The sequence below is a fragment of the Aplidium turbinatum genome, chromosome 6, assembly GCF_918807975.1.
Source record: "Aplidium turbinatum chromosome 6, kaAplTurb1.1, whole genome shotgun sequence".
Lineage (NCBI taxonomy): Eukaryota > Metazoa > Chordata > Ascidiacea > Aplousobranchia > Polyclinidae > Aplidium > Aplidium turbinatum.
In genome coordinates, this window is record NC_137477.1 from 28,751,028 (window position 1) to 28,769,351 (window position 18,324).

Here is an 18,324-nt window from a genome sequence, read left to right on the forward strand (position 1 = left end):
CCTTCTTGGCGCCGTCCACAAAAGAAATGACATGGGAAAGATATATTTCGTTCATGTGGAGCATGCATTAAAGGGTATGAATATCATGACCAACTTCATCATTAAATTAATTGACCAGTCGAGTATTGACTCCGGACTTTTTTCCTGTGTTGAGAGCAGTCGTATCAGCCATGACTGAATAATGAATATACTTGGGATAGGTGAACTCTGCAACTGCAAGCCTACTGGATGATGGTGCCAAAAAATCAGTTCTGCAGCGACCGACACACTTTTGGGAAAAGATTTAACAGCAAGCACACTTTCGTGTTTTATACCATTATTATCATCAACAAGTTGACCCAAGAAAACGTATTGATCGATTTTATCGACAACGCGCCCATCATAACATAACTGCATGGCAGAAGCTGAGTTGAGAAGGTTCTCACTTTCCATGAGAGATTTTTCTCTCGTTTTTTGTCGTTGGCGGTATACTGTTGAAGGTGATGCAGCAGCAGCTACTTGATCTTTTCCAAGAACCGACCTCATAAGATCTGACTGCTGGCGTACCGAAGTCATCCTACGATCAGCAAGTACACAACTTCTATCAAATGGAAAAAGAATGTACTTTCTTGTACACTTTTCCCCAAACAGCTGGTTTCAGAGGCTCGTATTCCTTATCATCTTCCCAATTCATATCACCATCAGAGTCGCTTTCGCTACTGTGTAGACATCTAACTACTTCATTTCTTTTTCTCTGTTTCAAACATAGTAGTGCCGATGCTTTGGCAGATTGTATGCCAGAAGTGCTAGGTTTCTCTGTTTGCTAAGCAATGGAAGACCAGCTTTGTTCCATATGCCAACTACGTCTTTCAGCAGTTCATCTTTTAAATGGGGTATTGTCTTCAAAAACTTAGGGTTAGTTTCGGCTACTTTCTTCCTCAAGTAAAAATAGTGACTGACCATATCTGAATTCAGGGGAAGCACATTTCTCTCCAATTTCTTGAAGTTTTGCATCGACTTACTAATACCTGAACTTAATGCCATAATGACACCTAATCTAAAGCAGGTGAGCAGCATACCTCTTCCTCAACGGTTACATTAATATTATAATAGTAATACCTTCAAATTACCATTTTATCTCTTGCAAAACGAACATGGACTATTATTACGCAACAGCAGCTTCCAAGATGAAAAAATACAGAAAAACTTCTTACCTTGATCACCTGATCTCTGTTCATCAGGAGAAAATAAACCGAAAATCAGATTTTTTGAAATAACTTTATTTTTGAAGCAGATAGACCTTAATATTCTCTACATCAGGTATAGAAAACCGACCCTTCTGCGCATTTTGATACTAATTTTGTCGATCTATGATGAGCGGTTCCGGAGATACGGCCAAATTTCGATATTTTGAGGCCCAAAAATTTCAAACCTCGTGGACCACCTCAATATGACGTCATAATTTGAAAAAATTTGAGGTATAAACTTTTTACCCCAAATACCACCAGATGGGACCCCAGGCATTTTGAATTTCAAAAATGGTGAAAAAATGAAACACCCTAATGCATAGTCATCGTCTGACATTCTCAGTTGATGTTGCTTTTCATGTTCTTTACGTCGCACAATATCATAACAAAAGATATCGAAAAGTTGGTTTGCCTTTTCCATGAAGTCTTCTATATCTTTCTCATATTTTGCTCCTCTTTTTTTTTTCGGGTATCTGTTTAGACGACAGAACTGTTTTACAAGGTCAAATATTTTGTGTGCAACTGTGGTGTGATGTAGAGTATAAACATTGCAATAGATCCAATGATTAACCAATTCTAGTGCAATTTTACTGGCTGTTTTTTCTTTTGTCCAATTATCTTCGTGTAGTACTCGTTGTAAAACATCTTTTGCAGTGGGTAGCTTCCCATCAGGAAATAAACTCTTACTTCTGAAAACATAGTCTTTGTGCAATACTTTTTTAACTTGTAATTGACTTCTTGTTCTCATCATAATGAATAATAAATAGCTTTAAACAAAGTTACAAGTAACTTATGATAAATTGTATTTCTGCAAAGGAAAAAGTATAACATTAAATGTTATTTTTGTTAAATTTTAATGCAAAAATCAGATTTTTGCAAATAACTTAATTTAGAAGCATTTTAAAGAAAACATGTCTCTTAGAGCAGATATAAACATATGTATTTTGCATCTATAGACACCAAAACCAACCTTCTAGCATGTGTGTATCAAAAGTTATGGAGTATTTAAGAATTTTTGCTCGCTCATAGCCACCAGGTGGCGGTAGCGCTGCCAATATTGACAGCTACCCCCAAAAAATGTTTTGAAAAGCCGTTTTGGGTCATTTGGCCTGTATACAGACCCCATGTTTTTTGATTTGAAAAAAAAAAATTTTTTCACTCCACCCTACCAGACTGCAAATGCCGTCAGTAGACGTTGAATGAATGTAAAAAAACGACTTATTTGCTGTCAGGGTATGTAAAGTGACAGTCTTTATCATTTTGCAATAAATTTCGCAGGAGCTTCCCAGGCAGCAAAATCTGTCATTTTTACATTGATTCAACGTCTGCAGACGGATTATGCTGCCTGGGTTATGTCACAAATTGGAGCGTAAATGACCAAACCATTTTGTCTGCTAACGGGCTGGCATCCAGTAGCAATGAAGTTTGCAAACATGTTAAACAAACGTCTATTTCGGCTTGAAATCAAAAATTGAAACCCTTTTTTCAAAGTAAAAACGACTGGTTTTGCTGGCTGAGAGTAGCTTTGCTAGCTGAGTAGTACAGAACACACAACAGCATGTCCAATCCCGTTTAGCAAAGTCATCATCGCTACATCAACAGACCTTGGAGCACGCGATGTGGAAATGACATCTTAGTCAGACAAAAATCGATTTCTCCTTATTTAAATGTTTATTAAAAGTCTATTAAAATGTTTAAAAATAGACAATTTTTTTTTAAAATTGACATAAAGTTGTGAAATGAAACAGAAAAGCCATGAAAGTGAAGTTGCAGCAATGTCCAATGAAGGAGACATGCCAAACTGCTGTCATCAACGTTATCCACAGTCCTTTCAACGTAATTCTGACATAGCGCTCACTACCAACCATTGCATGCTTAAATTCTTGTTAATGTCACTCAACACAAGAGCAAAAAAACGAAAAAGAAACTAAAAATCCAAGCTAGGAAGTGGTGAGGATACCGGAGTAACAGACGCAAAAGCGGAAAAGGGTGTGAACATATCAGACACGGCCTTTATCCGGGACTGCAGTTGATGGTGAGGACTGGCAAGTTCCGCTCCCTGAAATCATCCGTTTGCTTTACGGGGTTAAGATCAGCAAACAATAGTCAACATTGTTACAAATCTAATTACGTTACTCGGCTTTGTATGCCTATGGTTTAACAAGACAAACTTCACCAAAGCTCTGTTGTTACAAGAGAGAGCAGTAACATTTCTTGCAAGAGACAAACTTGGAAGGTCATGCAATGAAGTTTAAAGCAGTGAAGTGTCCCAAACAGCAAATCAACCACTTTTTACATGGATTCCGTTGATTTGCTGTCTGAGGTGTTTAGCAAAAAAAAGACATGATTATCATTATTCGATGAAGTTGAACCAATAATTTGGTTATTTCTATCGGATCAATGTCTTGCGACACCATGAAGATGGAAAAGCAATTGTGAAGTTGTCTCACTGAAAGTGATAAATTATTATCAAAACAAAAAATGTGGTTTGGAAACACTTACAAAGCGAGAAAGTTGCTGTCTGGGTTTTGGCTGATTCTTAAACAAACAACATCTTGTTACCTTATGCTAACTACCCAGATGGTAAAATTCGTCATTTTTACATTGATTCAACGTCTGCAGACGTTGAATCAATGTAGGCGAATTTTGTCATCTGGGTATTGCTTAATACTGTTAACTAATAGAGCAATATCAGTGCGCCTCATTACTTCACTACCGCGAAGCAAAAATTATCGATAGCCATACAACTCAGCATGCGAGATTTTAGCAAGTAAACAGAATAATACAATGAGAAACACTGGCTGAGTTTCTACGCGACTTCAGCTTCGCACCTGCTAAGTTGGCGTCGGCAGAACCTGAAACTATTCCAAACTGATGAACCTCGGTTTCATGAAACATGGCGACTTAAAATTACAGAAACTCGGTCGAATATAATGATCAAGCGGTAGTTTTGCAAGAATTCAACTGACAAGTGTTCGGTAATATTAAGGTCAAGTCTGATGGATGAGGTCACAGCCACGTTGACAAAACTAATACGTCATTATCACGTCAGCGTGTGTCTGAGTGACATAGAAATTGAACGTACCTTGTGTATCATATTGACGGTGGTGAGCTTGTGCAGTTGGCGCACTTCTGCACGGGCTTGCAGCACAGCATCGGGCAAGTCAGGCTGGAAAAGAAACTACTGCTTCAATGATCCTTCAACACCAATATTAATTCGCTTTACAACTTATTCCTCGTATGGCATAACGTTCAATCAGCTTGTCTGTGCTGGTTCATTTTGTATTGTTATGGATGAGAGCATATTTGTGATTTTGGTTTTGTTAAATTTGACTACTTAGATTTTTTTGTGTATTTCAGGTTAGGATTTACACAGTTTAACTTAAATGTTGCTGTTATGCAGCGCTTCTGGTTCTATATGCAGCGCGGCCTTGCATGATAATTAATTTCTCACCACAGATTGCGTTGCAGTGTGGCCGACCTCCTTCCATGTTGTGCTCCATGAGTTGACCGGCATGCCTAACTCACCCTGGAGAACCTCGATCTTGTTGAGCAACATTCTATAAAGTTGAGCATTATTGAGTTGCAAATATAAGGAAGGAACTACATTCCGTTCTCTGGACATGCAAGAACCGTCGTGGATCTTTCATAATATCACATTGGCTATAACCGCACCGTTGCGGAAAAATGAAAATGTTTGAATTAAAAAATAGTTCTAAAATATTGGCTTAAGCCTAAGAACACGTGCTTATTTCAGGACCAGATTTCTCACTTTATTGAATCCGGTTGAGCGTCTGCGATATTGTCATAACAACCGTTGACCAATCGCCTTCCAGTAGCCCCTCCCCATGCTTCACTGGCCTGAAGAGACAAAGGAAATATTGATCAAAATCTTTGACCGACAAAAGCTAACCTTTTGTTCAGATTCATATCTAAAAGATAACTTCGGCGTTAAACGAAATTTGAAAGCAAACAAAATGAAAGCAGAAACCAACGTAAAGCAGCTTGATTATTATTTATTAAGAATTCAACGGCTCAATCACTTCCGTGGCTTCTTGTTCGTTGTGGCTTGTTCCGGTTGTCAACTCTCCAAGCAAACCGTCATAAGGCGGGCCTTCCCCTAACGCTTCTCTGACGTAGTATGGCCAGATTTTCAGCCGACAAAGTGAACTGATCGGTCGCAACATCTGAAAGATAGCAACAACAATCTGAAGCAACTAAAACTAGTTAGTGGTATGATGGATGGTATTGGTGCTTGTAGATATGAGCCTGTTGAAACTAACCAAAATTAGCAATGGGATATTTTAAAGAGAATAAACTTTAATGGCATTTCAGGCACCAGCTTAGTTTTTTTATGTTAGGCTACGTCTTTTCCATGCAGATTGACCAAGCGCCGAACTGGTTTGCTTGAAAACCATCTAGCTTTATAAATCTCTTCTTTTCACAGTGCCTGCCTTTTAACTCATAGCATCGCAAAAGTTACTGGAGCATATATAAAATTACATTCATAATATTAATTACTTAGCATCTCCAAACAAGTCATTGTAATGCTGTTCAGAACTTTTTGTGCAATGTCGTAATTATATCTGTTCAATAAAACAAAGAAGCCTTACACAATCATGCACATACCTGAGAAGGCAGATAAGCGGGACAGTAGAGGGGGTTAAAGAACACCGGAGAACGCTTGTGGGCGGCATCCAGGTATTCCCATAAGGATCTTAACTGATGATTGCCCGTACGTATTGGGGAAGCTGAAACACAAAAGCAGGTGAATTAGAGTTGGTGATAAAACTCATTTTATTCTCATTTTGATTTTGCAATGAGATAAAAATCAAATACACTACTGTATTATGCAAGACGTTTTGATTAGAAAAACAAAGAATTCTACACCACTTTAATATTTTCTGAAGCGAAAAAATTATACCACGTAAATCTACGTTAAGATACGTAAGTTTTCCGCAACAAACCAGTGCTGGCGTCTGAGCTATCTGAGGAGACAGAGAGTTTGGCCAGCGACCGAGTCCGCAACTTCTTCTCGAACAATATTCCGGCTTCCAGTCGTTCATAGTCCGAGTCAAGGAGGAAAGTAGTGAACCGGCTCGACATGAAATGGTAGGCGATCACTTCAAGGTAGGTTTCATTGAATTCGAACGACATCGGAAATTGACGGTGAACCTGCGGGAAAAGTAGCCTTGACGTTACCGGAAATACCAATAATAATAATAATGATGTTATCACAACTGTCATTTTAAATTTCTGGAACGTTTCTGATATATTTACAAAATTTCTGCAAAATTGCAGTACCACATGGCAATTTGCTTGAATAGAACCCTTCAATAACCTATGCCAGATAGTAAAAAAAATCCAGTTTCACATTCATCTCTTCGCCGTATTGTTCGCTTGTTGTCGTTATTCCTTAAACTTTAAAGTGTGCTTTCTTTAAATACTTTTACTTTCGTGGGGCTGCGCATACATTTAAGGTTTAAATTGGGCTCTGACAATAAACAAAAAGCTGAGTACCAGTGACACATGGGAGCGCATGATATCCACCAACCGTTGCCGATGATATTTAAGATACAACCGTTTTGTGAAATTAAGACAATTTGTAGTTTGGCAACTAATAATGATACCTGATAAACAGCGTCTAAAAACATGAGAAAGACAGGAGTGAAACCACTGGATTGAACATCGTTGAACCGGTTCCTGTGGCTGAACCGGTGGCCGAATGAAAGCCATTCCTTTTGTATCAACGTTTGAAAACCTTCTATGGTCCTAAAACGCAAAACAAACGTTATCCTTGATTAAGTTAACATTCAATACGCAGCAACATTTTAAAACCAAATGCTTGACTAGCTATCAATGAAAAGATCCCTTGGCCAGTTGCTTGCAAAGGCAGCCAGCTTGTATTTGAAACAGCAAAGATATGTCACTTTTCTAAAAAATAAAAATGTCACTTAAAGATTTCATGTTTTTGTTAAGCTTGCACCCGGTTATAAAAACAAGGCAGAAACTGTACATACTCTAACCCTAACCCATACATACGTTGCAAGACATAGTGTGGTACCATGGCCACCTGGAGATGCGGCCTGATTTGTCACATTTTGCAGATTTTGATTACAGCTACTGCTAGTGCTTGACTGACATTTTTTGAGATGTTTTTACTTTTTGCGGTTTCCTAATGACATAAAACTTTTTTGTTTCCTTGGGGAAGCAGTAGCAAATGAGAAAAAGTAAGTTGAAAAACGCAAAATCAGACTGTTATTGAAAATTAACAGTCTGACTAAAATCTTCGAAATCGAATTTTCTTTGTTTTTCAACATATGAGAATGTTAAAACCTATTGTGTCACCTGGGGAAAAGAATAAAGAAAGCGTAAAAATCTAATTTTTAGAAAAATTTATTTAGACGTTCGCCCAAAGTTAGAAAAACCTGGAAATTTCTGCAAAATGTGACAAATCAGGCCATATCTTTAGGTGGCCATGGTGGTACGAACAAGCTACTTGAAAATTGCGTGATGTGACAACCATTAGGATTGGTGGGCTGCTTTTTTTTACAAATCTATACCGAATGGTGAATAGCAACCAGAAATTGTTTGATGCTGCTTCATATTTGATCCTTCCACTGTGGAACATTTTTCATTTATTGTATTTTTTTCAACTCATCTGATGAGATCGTCCTCACCGGTAGTAGGAGTCCATGAGGAGCTGAGACAAGGAGGAGAGTTGGGGAACCACATCGGTGCCATCATCAATCGCGATCATTACTGATGCTCCGTGGATGTCCATGACATCCACAACCGATCCAGCAGCTTGGATCAACTGAGATACCTGAGAGGGATGATGGAGTGAAGAGTGCGATCGTAAACAAATCAAGATAACGATTGTTTCAAGATCGATTTTGACGAACAAAGGAAATAGTTTAACATAACTTATAAAAACGCGATCAAGAAGCATCAGCAAAATAAAGAACATAATGCTATATATAAACTCGCATTCAAATCAGGTTATATTGGCTAATGATCTGAGAACGTTTTGTACTTATGGTACATATCGAACAAAAGGTCAGCTTAACCCCAGTCTACAACTTTTTATGGCAAGTATTTGGAGTGTGGTCAAGTGAAGACAAATAGAATGAGTCTGAGGAACGTTCTAGCGGCCGCTACTTTTGAACAGTTGAACGTTCCTCAGATTCATTCTATTTGTCTTCACTTGACCACACTCCAATTCCAAAGATAAAATCCCTCAAACCTGCTCCAACCACATTGAATCTTGAACTTCCTTCAAATAGTTAGAAATCGTCTCTTGAAGTTGCTGGGATGTGGAAGATTGAAGAGGTGCAGGAGGTGGATCCACAGGAAGACAAGATTTCAAGAGAGCTTTGTAACTTATCCTAATCTGCTTTGGTTCCGCCAAATCCACAGGAACAAACATGACTTTTCCTTGCTGTTCGTGCTTTAAGTTCTGTAAAAAAGAAAAAATGGTGTTAGCGTTCAGGTCATTGGAGATTTAAATATTTATTTTGTATCCAAGCACGCCAGGTGGTTGAAGATTTAAATCAAGTGAACGAAAAGGCGAAACCAAACTTCGTGTCCACCTTCAGGCATGCCTTCAAGTGTCCTGTCAAAGACACAGCCGCATGCTCTTGAGCGGTGTCGAACAGGCGCCCTTTCGAGTGCCGTACCCGAGCTCTCACCACTTGGCTATACACTGTATACAGCCGACTTAACATGATTAAAGAGTATGATGTCATGGAGATCACTTTAGGTCATGAGGGTAACCGTAGTGCAATCGAGGTAACTTTATGGTATTGCAGTGACTTAAAAAAAATTCTACATAAAGAACACTCGATAAATTATTAAACCTACCTTAAGCTGAGCTTTGTCTGCAAACACGTAAAGTTGCGCCTGTCTTGACATAGCGTTGTAGATCGCCGTCTGAGTCAGTCTTCCATTTGAACCGGCACCGCTAGAAAGCGCGCGCGAGGCCTGCAAAGGACGATAGGGGGCATTGAAATTAGCAAATTGAGTGGCAGATTCATTCAGCGGCTTGACGAGTTTGTGCTTTACACGTAAAGGTATAAAGTCCGAATAGCAACTTCACTCGCATGCAAACGCACAACCTTTAAGGGGTGCCGACATAGGCGCCAGGTTTTGAAAATTGCCGGGGGGGCAAACTTTCTAGCCGACTGATTGCTTACATTCAAAATGCTGATGTTTGTTTGTCATCATTGATGTTTGTTTGCGTCTATCTGCCATTTTATATCGCCAAGCTTTATAATGTAGGCTCAGGCCTCGAAATTCACGGCGGACATGTCCGCCGTCACAGCATGTGATGTCCGCGGGAAGTACCATCTAGATCGGTCATATTTGTCCGCCGAGAAATAACACAGGAACTAGCGATATAAATCGTCATTGCATAGCATAAACAATTGTTGCAATAATATAATTTCCAGCGCATTCTAGCGCGCATCTAGAAAATGTGAATACTGCATCCCTTAGCTTCCATTCAAGGAGGGAAACTTTCGATTCTTACATTGCTTCAACGATTGATGACATTGAATCAGCGTAACAAAGGTGAATTCTTCGCTAAGAATCGATAGGAGTACCGGTACTTCTACACTAATCAGTTAATCACGCGCAATTTAGGTCAAGTTTTACGTCACATTGTCTGGCTTTGATCTCCGAGTAATAATGATACGGCAAGGTTGGTTACTAAATTAGATTATACGAGTAGGCTATTACAGCAAGATGCAACAAAATTTGTTAAGTTTTGGTATTACAGTAAGAAAGAAAAGACCCAAGGAAAATTCACTTTTGCTCACATGACACGCAAAAATAAACTTAAAGAAAAAGCCTGTGAAACTTTGCACAGCAGAAAATAGTAGCGTTGGTGTAGAAATTTTTCGACTCCTGCCCAGAGTATTGTGACGCAATAAGCCACACGACCTCGTTCAGGGGAAGTTAATCAGTTATGTAACGTATTGACCAGCTACACGGCGCTTTGACTCTTCAAGCGCAAGTCGTTGGTCTGATGAAAGCCTTTCAGAGTGACTTTACTGATTTTTTAAAAAGCTTTCTAAAACCGTAGTTATAGTTCTGAAATGGCGAAGAATGATTATCAAGATAAAGTGATTAAGCATGACGATCGACGGCTAAAACTGATGTGTCAGCCGTGAGACTTGATTTGTCCGCCGAGATAGCTGCTCAGACCGGACACGTTTGTCCGCCGTCAACAAAAACGAATTTCGAGGCCTGTAGGCTACTTCGAATTATATGCTAGTCACTTTGAACTTTAGCTCTTAATACGGGTAGATACTAAACTGAGCAAATTGCACCTCGTTATTGACACTCCCAAGAAAACACAAAGTGGAAGAAATCAAGAAAAACGTTTTTCAATCATTGTTGCTATGCTTCAACGGCACCATGCTGGCGTTTATCAGCTACCGTACTTCTGTTTTTTTTTGTTATCTTAGGAGCAGCGCTCTTGTTGCAACAAGTAGATGTTTTAATTGAGATCGATCCGCAATGAAGGTCAAACTAACGCAAATTTGAACTTACAAACATTTGCTTTAGGATTTTTTTTTAAATAATTTGCGGGGGGGCAGCCACCCCGAGCTAAATTCACGGGGGGGCGCCGCCCCTCCGGAGTCGGCGCCTATGGGTGCCGATATACAAAGTCAAAACAGAAAAAGAAAAACATTTTAACAAAACCAAAAGTATAATCATAACTAGTCAAGAGTAACTCCCGTTCAACTACAACCAAACAACATTCAAGCAATCAATCAAAGTCAGATTCAATCGGGTCTATTGGTCAAATTTTGAGTCATGTGATTTGTTCCCTGAATTTCATATGAACAAAACACATTGCTGCCAATGTTTCTGTTTCGACCGATATCAACTATTTTAAAACAGGAGTCATAAATCATAATTGATCACGACAGGTGCAAACAGTAAATTTTTGACATTATGCCACCACTACACCAGAAACGTAGGGCTAGCCTTAAACCTAACCTAATAGAAATGTTGAAAGACGTGTCTGCGCTATAAAAACAAACACAAGTTACCAATGGACTTCTATTCGGTTCGGATGTTAATTTTCCATTGGACCGCGTCAGGGTGGACCACTTCTTTGACTTATTCAAACGAGATGAGGTACTCAATCCTAGCCCAGAGCCAGACCCGCCACGGATCAGGGCCGGCTGTTGGGACACTGGGAGCTAAAAAAAAATAAATAAATACAGAAACAAAAAAAAAATGCACTGCAAGTTCTCAGGAACCAAGATAACTTGGTGTCAACCGCACCACAGTATTTCATTTCACCCCTTTGCTTAAAGGATAGGGATTGTCGAGTTGGGTGTCGGGAAATGTCACATAACTGTAAAGTATCCTTAGATGCCGTTTGTTTCGAGCAGGTACACCGCAGAGAGCAATAACAAAGTAGCTCTCCAGCTAGGTTCGAATTGGGAGAATTAGGTGGTGAGCTAAATCACAGAATTTTGATTCAGAACTCCATTCAGTAAAACCCATTCTTTTACATTGATTCATCGTCTGCGGACCCCAAGGAATGTAAAAGAAATGATTTTGCTAGCAGGAATACATGCAAGCAAGGAACCATGAAAAAAAAATCGTTAAAGCAAAAGTTAACGTGTTGTACGTCAACTGATCATTTAACAAACGCAAAAATCAAGCAAAAACAATATGGCGTTGTTGTTGCAATCAAACAATTAAGATAAAGTTTTTTTGATACTGAAGTTTTTCGATCAATTTCTTGCGTAAGTAAAGCTATTGCTATGAGCACTCAAGCTAAATCAGATTCAGCTGGATATTTCAACGCAGAAAAAGGAATGCAAGATAAAAGACGACGGCTAACAGATATCCTTTCTGTGGTTAATGAGAAATGATGAAATTTAAACAAAAGCTAAACAAAGCAAATTTTCTTGCGATCATCTTTGATTACTTCATTGGTATCCTGTCGCAAACATGCAGCATTGTAGCTTATGCTCTTTTTACTTCCTCAGCCCAAAGAGATGGAAGTCCCCGAATGATTGTCACGCTCATTCGTTTCCATTGTCACAGAAAACGAAGACAAAACCAGGACTTTGATAACTCCTCTTCCTCTATAATCTCTGGTATCATGAGAATTTAATGTTTCAACAGAATAAACAGCAAGAGGAGACTCTCTTTCAAATCACCTCATCCTCACTGATGGTGCTGCTTACTGAGGCAGGACGGAAAAGTTGAGACACAGGACGAGAGGGTAGAACCACCAAGGATGCTATTTTGAGGAGGAACTTCTCTTCTTCCGATGAAGAACCCATCGTCCCTTCATCCGACACTGCTTTGGAAAAGATACAACGTTGATTGTAGAGTATAGGTTAACAATTTTCACGCGAGTATTTCAAAGCTAATCATCGTAAAAACTACATGTGAAAATTTCTCTGTTCTATCACCACAAATGTCCAACCGGATTTAGAAACATCGTCACAATAACAGAGCAACAAAATCCGTTTTTTTATATTGAATTAACTTTTGCAGATGTAGAATCATTTTAAAAAGGCGGAGGTTGTTCTAAGAAAAGTAACGATTTAGACCAGAGCTTTACTACATATTGTTGAAGTTGGTAAATTATATTTTTAGAGAATTTCTTCTAGGTCTAACAAGATATTTGTATTTCAAACTGATCACATCTTACTGAAAAACATGTCACAGCCTACAAATGACTGTTGCTTGTTTAATCATGGTTTTGTGTTGAAAATATACCCAAGCAATTGCGGGAATTGTTTGCCTATTTGTGTAAAAGAAGCTGAAAATTTAAACGAATTCAATACTCGCTTGAAAACGTTGTGTTTCACTGAACATTATGACTGAAAGTACCGTATTAATTATCACCATTATCATGTACAGCGCCCAGGAGCATAGTTTGCACTGTGGATGTGGCGCTATATAAATGTTGTTATTATTATTTAAGCAATAACCGCCACAAAAGTATCGAGCAAAGTATCAACCAATGCACAAAGGTTTCATACACATAGGTTTTGATTGGCCGTGCTTGAACAAGGAGTTTGCTGTTCGCGATCGAATAGCGCTCGACCGAAGAAGGACGACTTGGCTTGTAGGGTGCGTCCACACTACGGTTGGAAATCGAGCCTGGTGATGGCAGTGAGCCAGAGACTTTACTTGTTCATCTGTCATGTCGAAGGGGACCACAACACAAGCGGGATAGCTGGAGCAACAATGCAAGACATATATCCAGTTAGCAAAATTGTTTTTTTTTACACTGTTTCAACCTCTGAAGACGTTGTAACGATGTAAAAATTTATCAAGCTACATAAAGTTACAACTATGTCATGACCTTGCATAGCAAACACCAAGAAAGATTGCTAACGTAAGAAGTAAGCAACTTCTCTTGATTAATTTATTACACTCTTAAAAAGGCACAAACACAGAATGTTAGATAAGGAGTATTATAGCTACACAAAATTTTGATTACATTCTATTTTGAGTTAGTTTTTTTCTCAATTTTAAGTCAAAAATTTTAAATATCAATCATCAGTCAAATCATTGCATGACGACAGCAGGCACAACTCACTGTTTTGCTGAAGTAAAACTCGAAACAAATCTCAGAAAGTCTTGGTACAATCAAGTCGCAATAAATTTGTAACAACGTCCCTTTCACGTAACACAGATATAAAAGCAACGTGAAAACTTAATAGAAAATCCGTAGCTACCTTCTGCATACAGAAAACATGCGGTTGACCCTTGAAAGGCGAAACCTGGTGCTGTTGAGAGCGATCAGCTTCATTCGCTTGTAGTCGGCTTCACACGATCTCTGTATCAGTTGGTTCATTGTGTCTTTGTTTGACAAGGTCTTGGTCATGGCCTCGTCAATCACAGGCATTCTGAAGAAAGTGCTTTGTTGGTTAATGAACCTTCTATCGTGTAGTGGAGCACGTAGCACAAGACAACAGCTTAGTGGTAGAGTGGTTTGCTTTCCGTACAACGATAATCGTATAGTGAATTCAACTGAACTTACAACAATAAAAGAAGGAGTCTAAGAAAGAAATTATTTTTTTGGTTAGTTTTCAAAAAATCTCTATGCTTGACATTTAGAAAAATACGGAATAAAAAAGAAAACATTTTGGACGGTTTTAAGACTTTATTTTTCTGCTCTGTTAGCAACGCCTAAGCCTAGAGCGTTGGAGATCAGCTGTTCATGTGAAAACAAATCCTCCAAAGCAATTTCAATACGGCTTACCTGCCAAGCGTAGACGCGTTTCCAGGACCCGAAGCAGTGACAGATGACGAGGAATACAAAGTTCTGTTCTTGCTGTCAAGAGTGATCAGACGAGACAAACGGTTTCCCTTGTCCAGGCCAGCTTTTCTCTTCGCTTGTTTGTATAAAGTTTTCGCTCCGGATATCCTAAAAACAAGAAAAAATTGGTTACAACAGATGAAAAAACACAATGAAGGTGAAAACACCGATTAAAACAGGAAACTGGAGTGCAGGAACACAATCTGTCGAATTTGATGAGGGAGAGAGATGTTTGGAAAAAATATGTCAATGTTGTTCGGATGATGATGATGAAAAATACAAAGCTCGTTAGACATCTCAAATCGAAGTGCTGCCATCTGCTGTGCTTGCTGTTTTCACCATGAGGCGTCAATTCGAACTTGGGTCCACTTAAATTAAATTGTGTGAATATTTTATTTATAAAAATCACAACCGTATTTTGTTGACTGGAGGTTTGAGCCAAAACACTGGTGCAAAAATAAAAACATATTCCAGTATATGCAAAAGTAATACTGTACTACAATAATTTTAAAGCACTGGTAATAATAGTAGAAGGTACTACTGATTGAGATTATCTGTTATGAAATTATAAAATTTCTTTAGTCAATCACAAAATCTAAAATAGAAAATGTACAAAGTAAAACAGACTGACATATGCAGTAGACAGAATATACTTTTAAACTTACCTGCTGTTTGATAATGTATTTGTTGCAGCTCCTGCTGCACCAGATTTGCCCTTTATGACTGCCTTGGATGCTTGAGAAAATGGATGTTTGGCGTACTCGATGGCGGAAAGAGCAAAGGCTCCTTCGATGTTGTTGGGATACCGAAGATCGTGGAGCTCCTTCTGGAGGTGATCCTGCTCTTCCGAGGTAATCTCCTCATCAAAAGCAAGGAGGAGGAGTTGCGATGTGGAGGAGCGAAGCTGGAGTCCATGCTGATGCAAGAAAAGATCGTCAAAGTTCATCAAACATATTAATCTTTGTTCAAGAAGCAAAAATGACAACACTTTCAGTACAAACAAGATAAAAAATCGTTACAGTTCAGGAAAACACAAGCTAGCTCATCACATACCTGCAAGATGTTGTCTATGTCTGTGATGCGTGGACAGTCGTGCGAGTTGAACGACTTGTACTTGAAAAGCGTGGACACAGGAAATGATCTGATGACAACTTGCTCTGCCGCTACAAGAAGCAAGAACTTCAACTAGTTGCAAATGACAACTTTTGTGATCTTTCAAAAGTGAATTTCGTCAAAAAAAAACGTAACTAACAGTAATAAAATTCCAGAGCAAGACAGTTCAAGAATAGTAAAAGTTTAAAACAAAACGTGTATTTCATCAAAATATTTCAATCGACTCCACAGCACAAATGTGAATTGAGTAGTGCGGTTGAAAGCTTGGGAAAATTTATGTTTACTTGTAAACAACCACTGCAGAATTAAAAAAACTCTTATTGGCAGAGTGAAACAATCTGTAGGCTGTCTTTGCACTTCCTGTGAGGGCAGTATCCGTCAGAAAGAGCATGATTTCGTAAATTAGGTTGTGGTCAAATATGTAAAAACCATGTTTCACTTACCCAAAGCGTCGCAAGGAACTCCAATAAAGATGACGCGGTAAGTGGTCACAAAAAGTGCTCCCTCCGCTGGTAAGAGCGTCGGGCCTCCAATGTCTCCCCCAGTCGCTGTGCATCGGCCGTCGCTTAGTAGATAGGACCGGTAGGGCTTTTCAAGTGCAAAGGTTTCACCAAGCAGCAGATTGGGTTGCAGAAGCTTCGGCTGAAAGTGGAGACATATGACAGTGAATTAAAAAAATAACATAAAATACGGAAATGAAATAACTCTAGTTCGGACTGGTCCTGAAACGTGGGTGGTTGCCCTATTGAGGAAAGCTATTTACTGGTTGTAACATCTGATAAGGCGTGTGATAATTCTGCAACTTACATACACAAGACAGATGTTACTAACCTTCATAATAGGAGGTAACCTCTTGCTTTCCCGACATACGTCACGCAGTGATTCCACCTAAAAAATCAAAAAAAAAATCTTTGCTCGTCAACTGAGTGACACAATATTCTCAAGACTCGGTAAAAATCTAATTTCAACAATTTTCCAACCAGGAAAATATGAAAAAAGTTGCTTTTGACTGCTCAAGGTGCTACCTGCATGTGGACGAGGGTTGGTATTTTGTTGACCAACATTTTAGTGTGGTCGTTGCTTATGTAAGCTTCGGTGCAAACGCGGTCGACGAATCTGGAAATGAACTTGGACACGGACGCTGATACGTCGCTTCCTGTTTCCTGAGACTCGTCGAAACCGGATTCTTCGTCAAAGCTTTTCATTGAACCAGTCAAACTGCGAAGTTAAAAGCTGGTTATAAAAAAGTGAAAAAGCGACGAAATCACACAGCTTTAAAATAACTATTTAAAGTATTATAACTTAGATTGTCAGTGCACTTTTCAAAAGTTGCTCAATGTATAATATATAACTGTTTAGGGTTGACAATAACGATTGTGCAATGGTCGCTTTACTACAAAATAAAAATACACTTTTCATTATTAGAAATACCCATATCATCTCACGTGGTTGTTTCATGTAAATGTAGTAAACCGATCAATACCTGATGGTAGATGAAGTTATTATCAAATTCTGTTTGCTTCAAGTGACATCACCTGCTTGTGAAGTAACTGTTGCTGCTGCTTTCCTCCCCAGCAGTGAAGTGAAGGAACTTGGATCGGTTGATCCTTGAAGCGTCTAAAGGCACCAACATGAACACCATCCTCTGCGCGTTGTGCATGGCTTGACTGAAGACCACTCCTTCTTCAGCGGAGGAGATTTCCTCCTGTTGCTCTGGTGTCTTTTCCTCCCATTGCTGGAGCTACGGAAAAGGAGGATTATTTCAATAATTAGTGTTTCGTTCAGTTGAAAATCAACCAATTGTCGATCTTGAAGCACCCTTACTTGCACAGCAGCTATCTCCATGCACAGGTGGTTGTCACGCCTGAGCCGTGCAGTTTCCTGATTGGTTAAATGATCAAGAGACCCGGATGACGAACCGGTACGAAATTGTTTCGACGGAGAGGGGGCTTTCGTGTAGGCTCTTGTCGTCTGCAATCACAATTGTTGTGCTGAATCAATGTAGTTGATTGATTAAAAAAACATTAACCTCTTGCGTAACCTCTTTAAAAGCTTGACCTTGTTATTTTCGCATACTAGAGACTAGTGTGGAGGAGGTTTTGAATCACTAACTCAGGCTCGGTCACCAAAGCTGACACTACAAAATTTTAGTTTGCAATTAAAGTTTTATGTCAAGTTTGATACATGGCATAAAATAAAACTACAATAAGTTTGAAACCTTCAAGAGACGATTAATTCCACTCATTCCCTTCATCTTTTCTAGTTTCAGGCAGACTAATATTCCGAGCAAATGATTCAATAACTAAAAGTTAAGCGTACACACCACATGTCCAGTTTGTGACTTTTTGGCATTATTTTTAATGCTGTCTCGATACAGGTAGCGAATCTCGTCTTGAATGTCGTCAAAAAACGCGCTTTCCCAGAAAGAACTTGAGCTCCAAACGGGGTGTTCTTGCACAACAGAGTACATGAACTGCGTCACTGTTGGGCCCAATTTCTGGAGAAGTATTTAGTACATATATAATATACAGTATATGCATTCACGAAGTATGTAAATCGGTGGATGATTAATAAATTCACAAGTGATGATATCAGCTGTGACGCTGGTAAAGATTGTTGGAACGTTGTTATTCTCTGCTTTATTGTAAACAATACTTGTCAACATTGAAGTTAAAT

General features: G+C 39.0%; 1 protein-coding gene across 1 annotated transcript in view; it reads right to left on the bottom strand.

The window, feature by feature from the left end:
- LOC145771671 (myotubularin-related protein 5-like) overlaps positions 1-18,324 on the bottom strand; it is a 53,678-nt gene that overhangs the window by 9,778 nt on the left and 25,576 nt on the right. The window contains exons 16-38 of the mRNA XM_082583403.1: positions 17,972-18,145; positions 17,473-17,619; positions 17,184-17,389; positions 16,674-16,866; positions 16,480-16,536; positions 16,092-16,290; positions 15,589-15,698; positions 15,201-15,451; positions 14,479-14,643; positions 13,952-14,122; positions 13,250-13,446; positions 12,416-12,561; positions 11,288-11,440; positions 9,090-9,209; positions 8,473-8,685; positions 7,907-8,052; positions 6,857-6,998; positions 6,194-6,401; positions 5,856-5,977; positions 5,270-5,413; positions 4,999-5,087; positions 4,681-4,786; positions 4,312-4,395 (exon numbers count right to left, since the gene is read on the bottom strand). Coding sequence (XP_082439529.1) covers positions 4,312-4,395; positions 4,681-4,786; positions 4,999-5,087; positions 5,270-5,413; positions 5,856-5,977; positions 6,194-6,401; positions 6,857-6,998; positions 7,907-8,052; positions 8,473-8,685; positions 9,090-9,209; positions 11,288-11,440; positions 12,416-12,561; positions 13,250-13,446; positions 13,952-14,122; positions 14,479-14,643; positions 15,201-15,451; positions 15,589-15,698; positions 16,092-16,290; positions 16,480-16,536; positions 16,674-16,866; positions 17,184-17,389; positions 17,473-17,619; positions 17,972-18,145 — 3,543 coding nt within the window. The remainder of the gene's footprint in view (positions 1-4,311; positions 4,396-4,680; positions 4,787-4,998; positions 5,088-5,269; positions 5,414-5,855; positions 5,978-6,193; positions 6,402-6,856; positions 6,999-7,906; positions 8,053-8,472; positions 8,686-9,089; positions 9,210-11,287; positions 11,441-12,415; positions 12,562-13,249; positions 13,447-13,951; positions 14,123-14,478; positions 14,644-15,200; positions 15,452-15,588; positions 15,699-16,091; positions 16,291-16,479; positions 16,537-16,673; positions 16,867-17,183; positions 17,390-17,472; positions 17,620-17,971; positions 18,146-18,324) is intronic.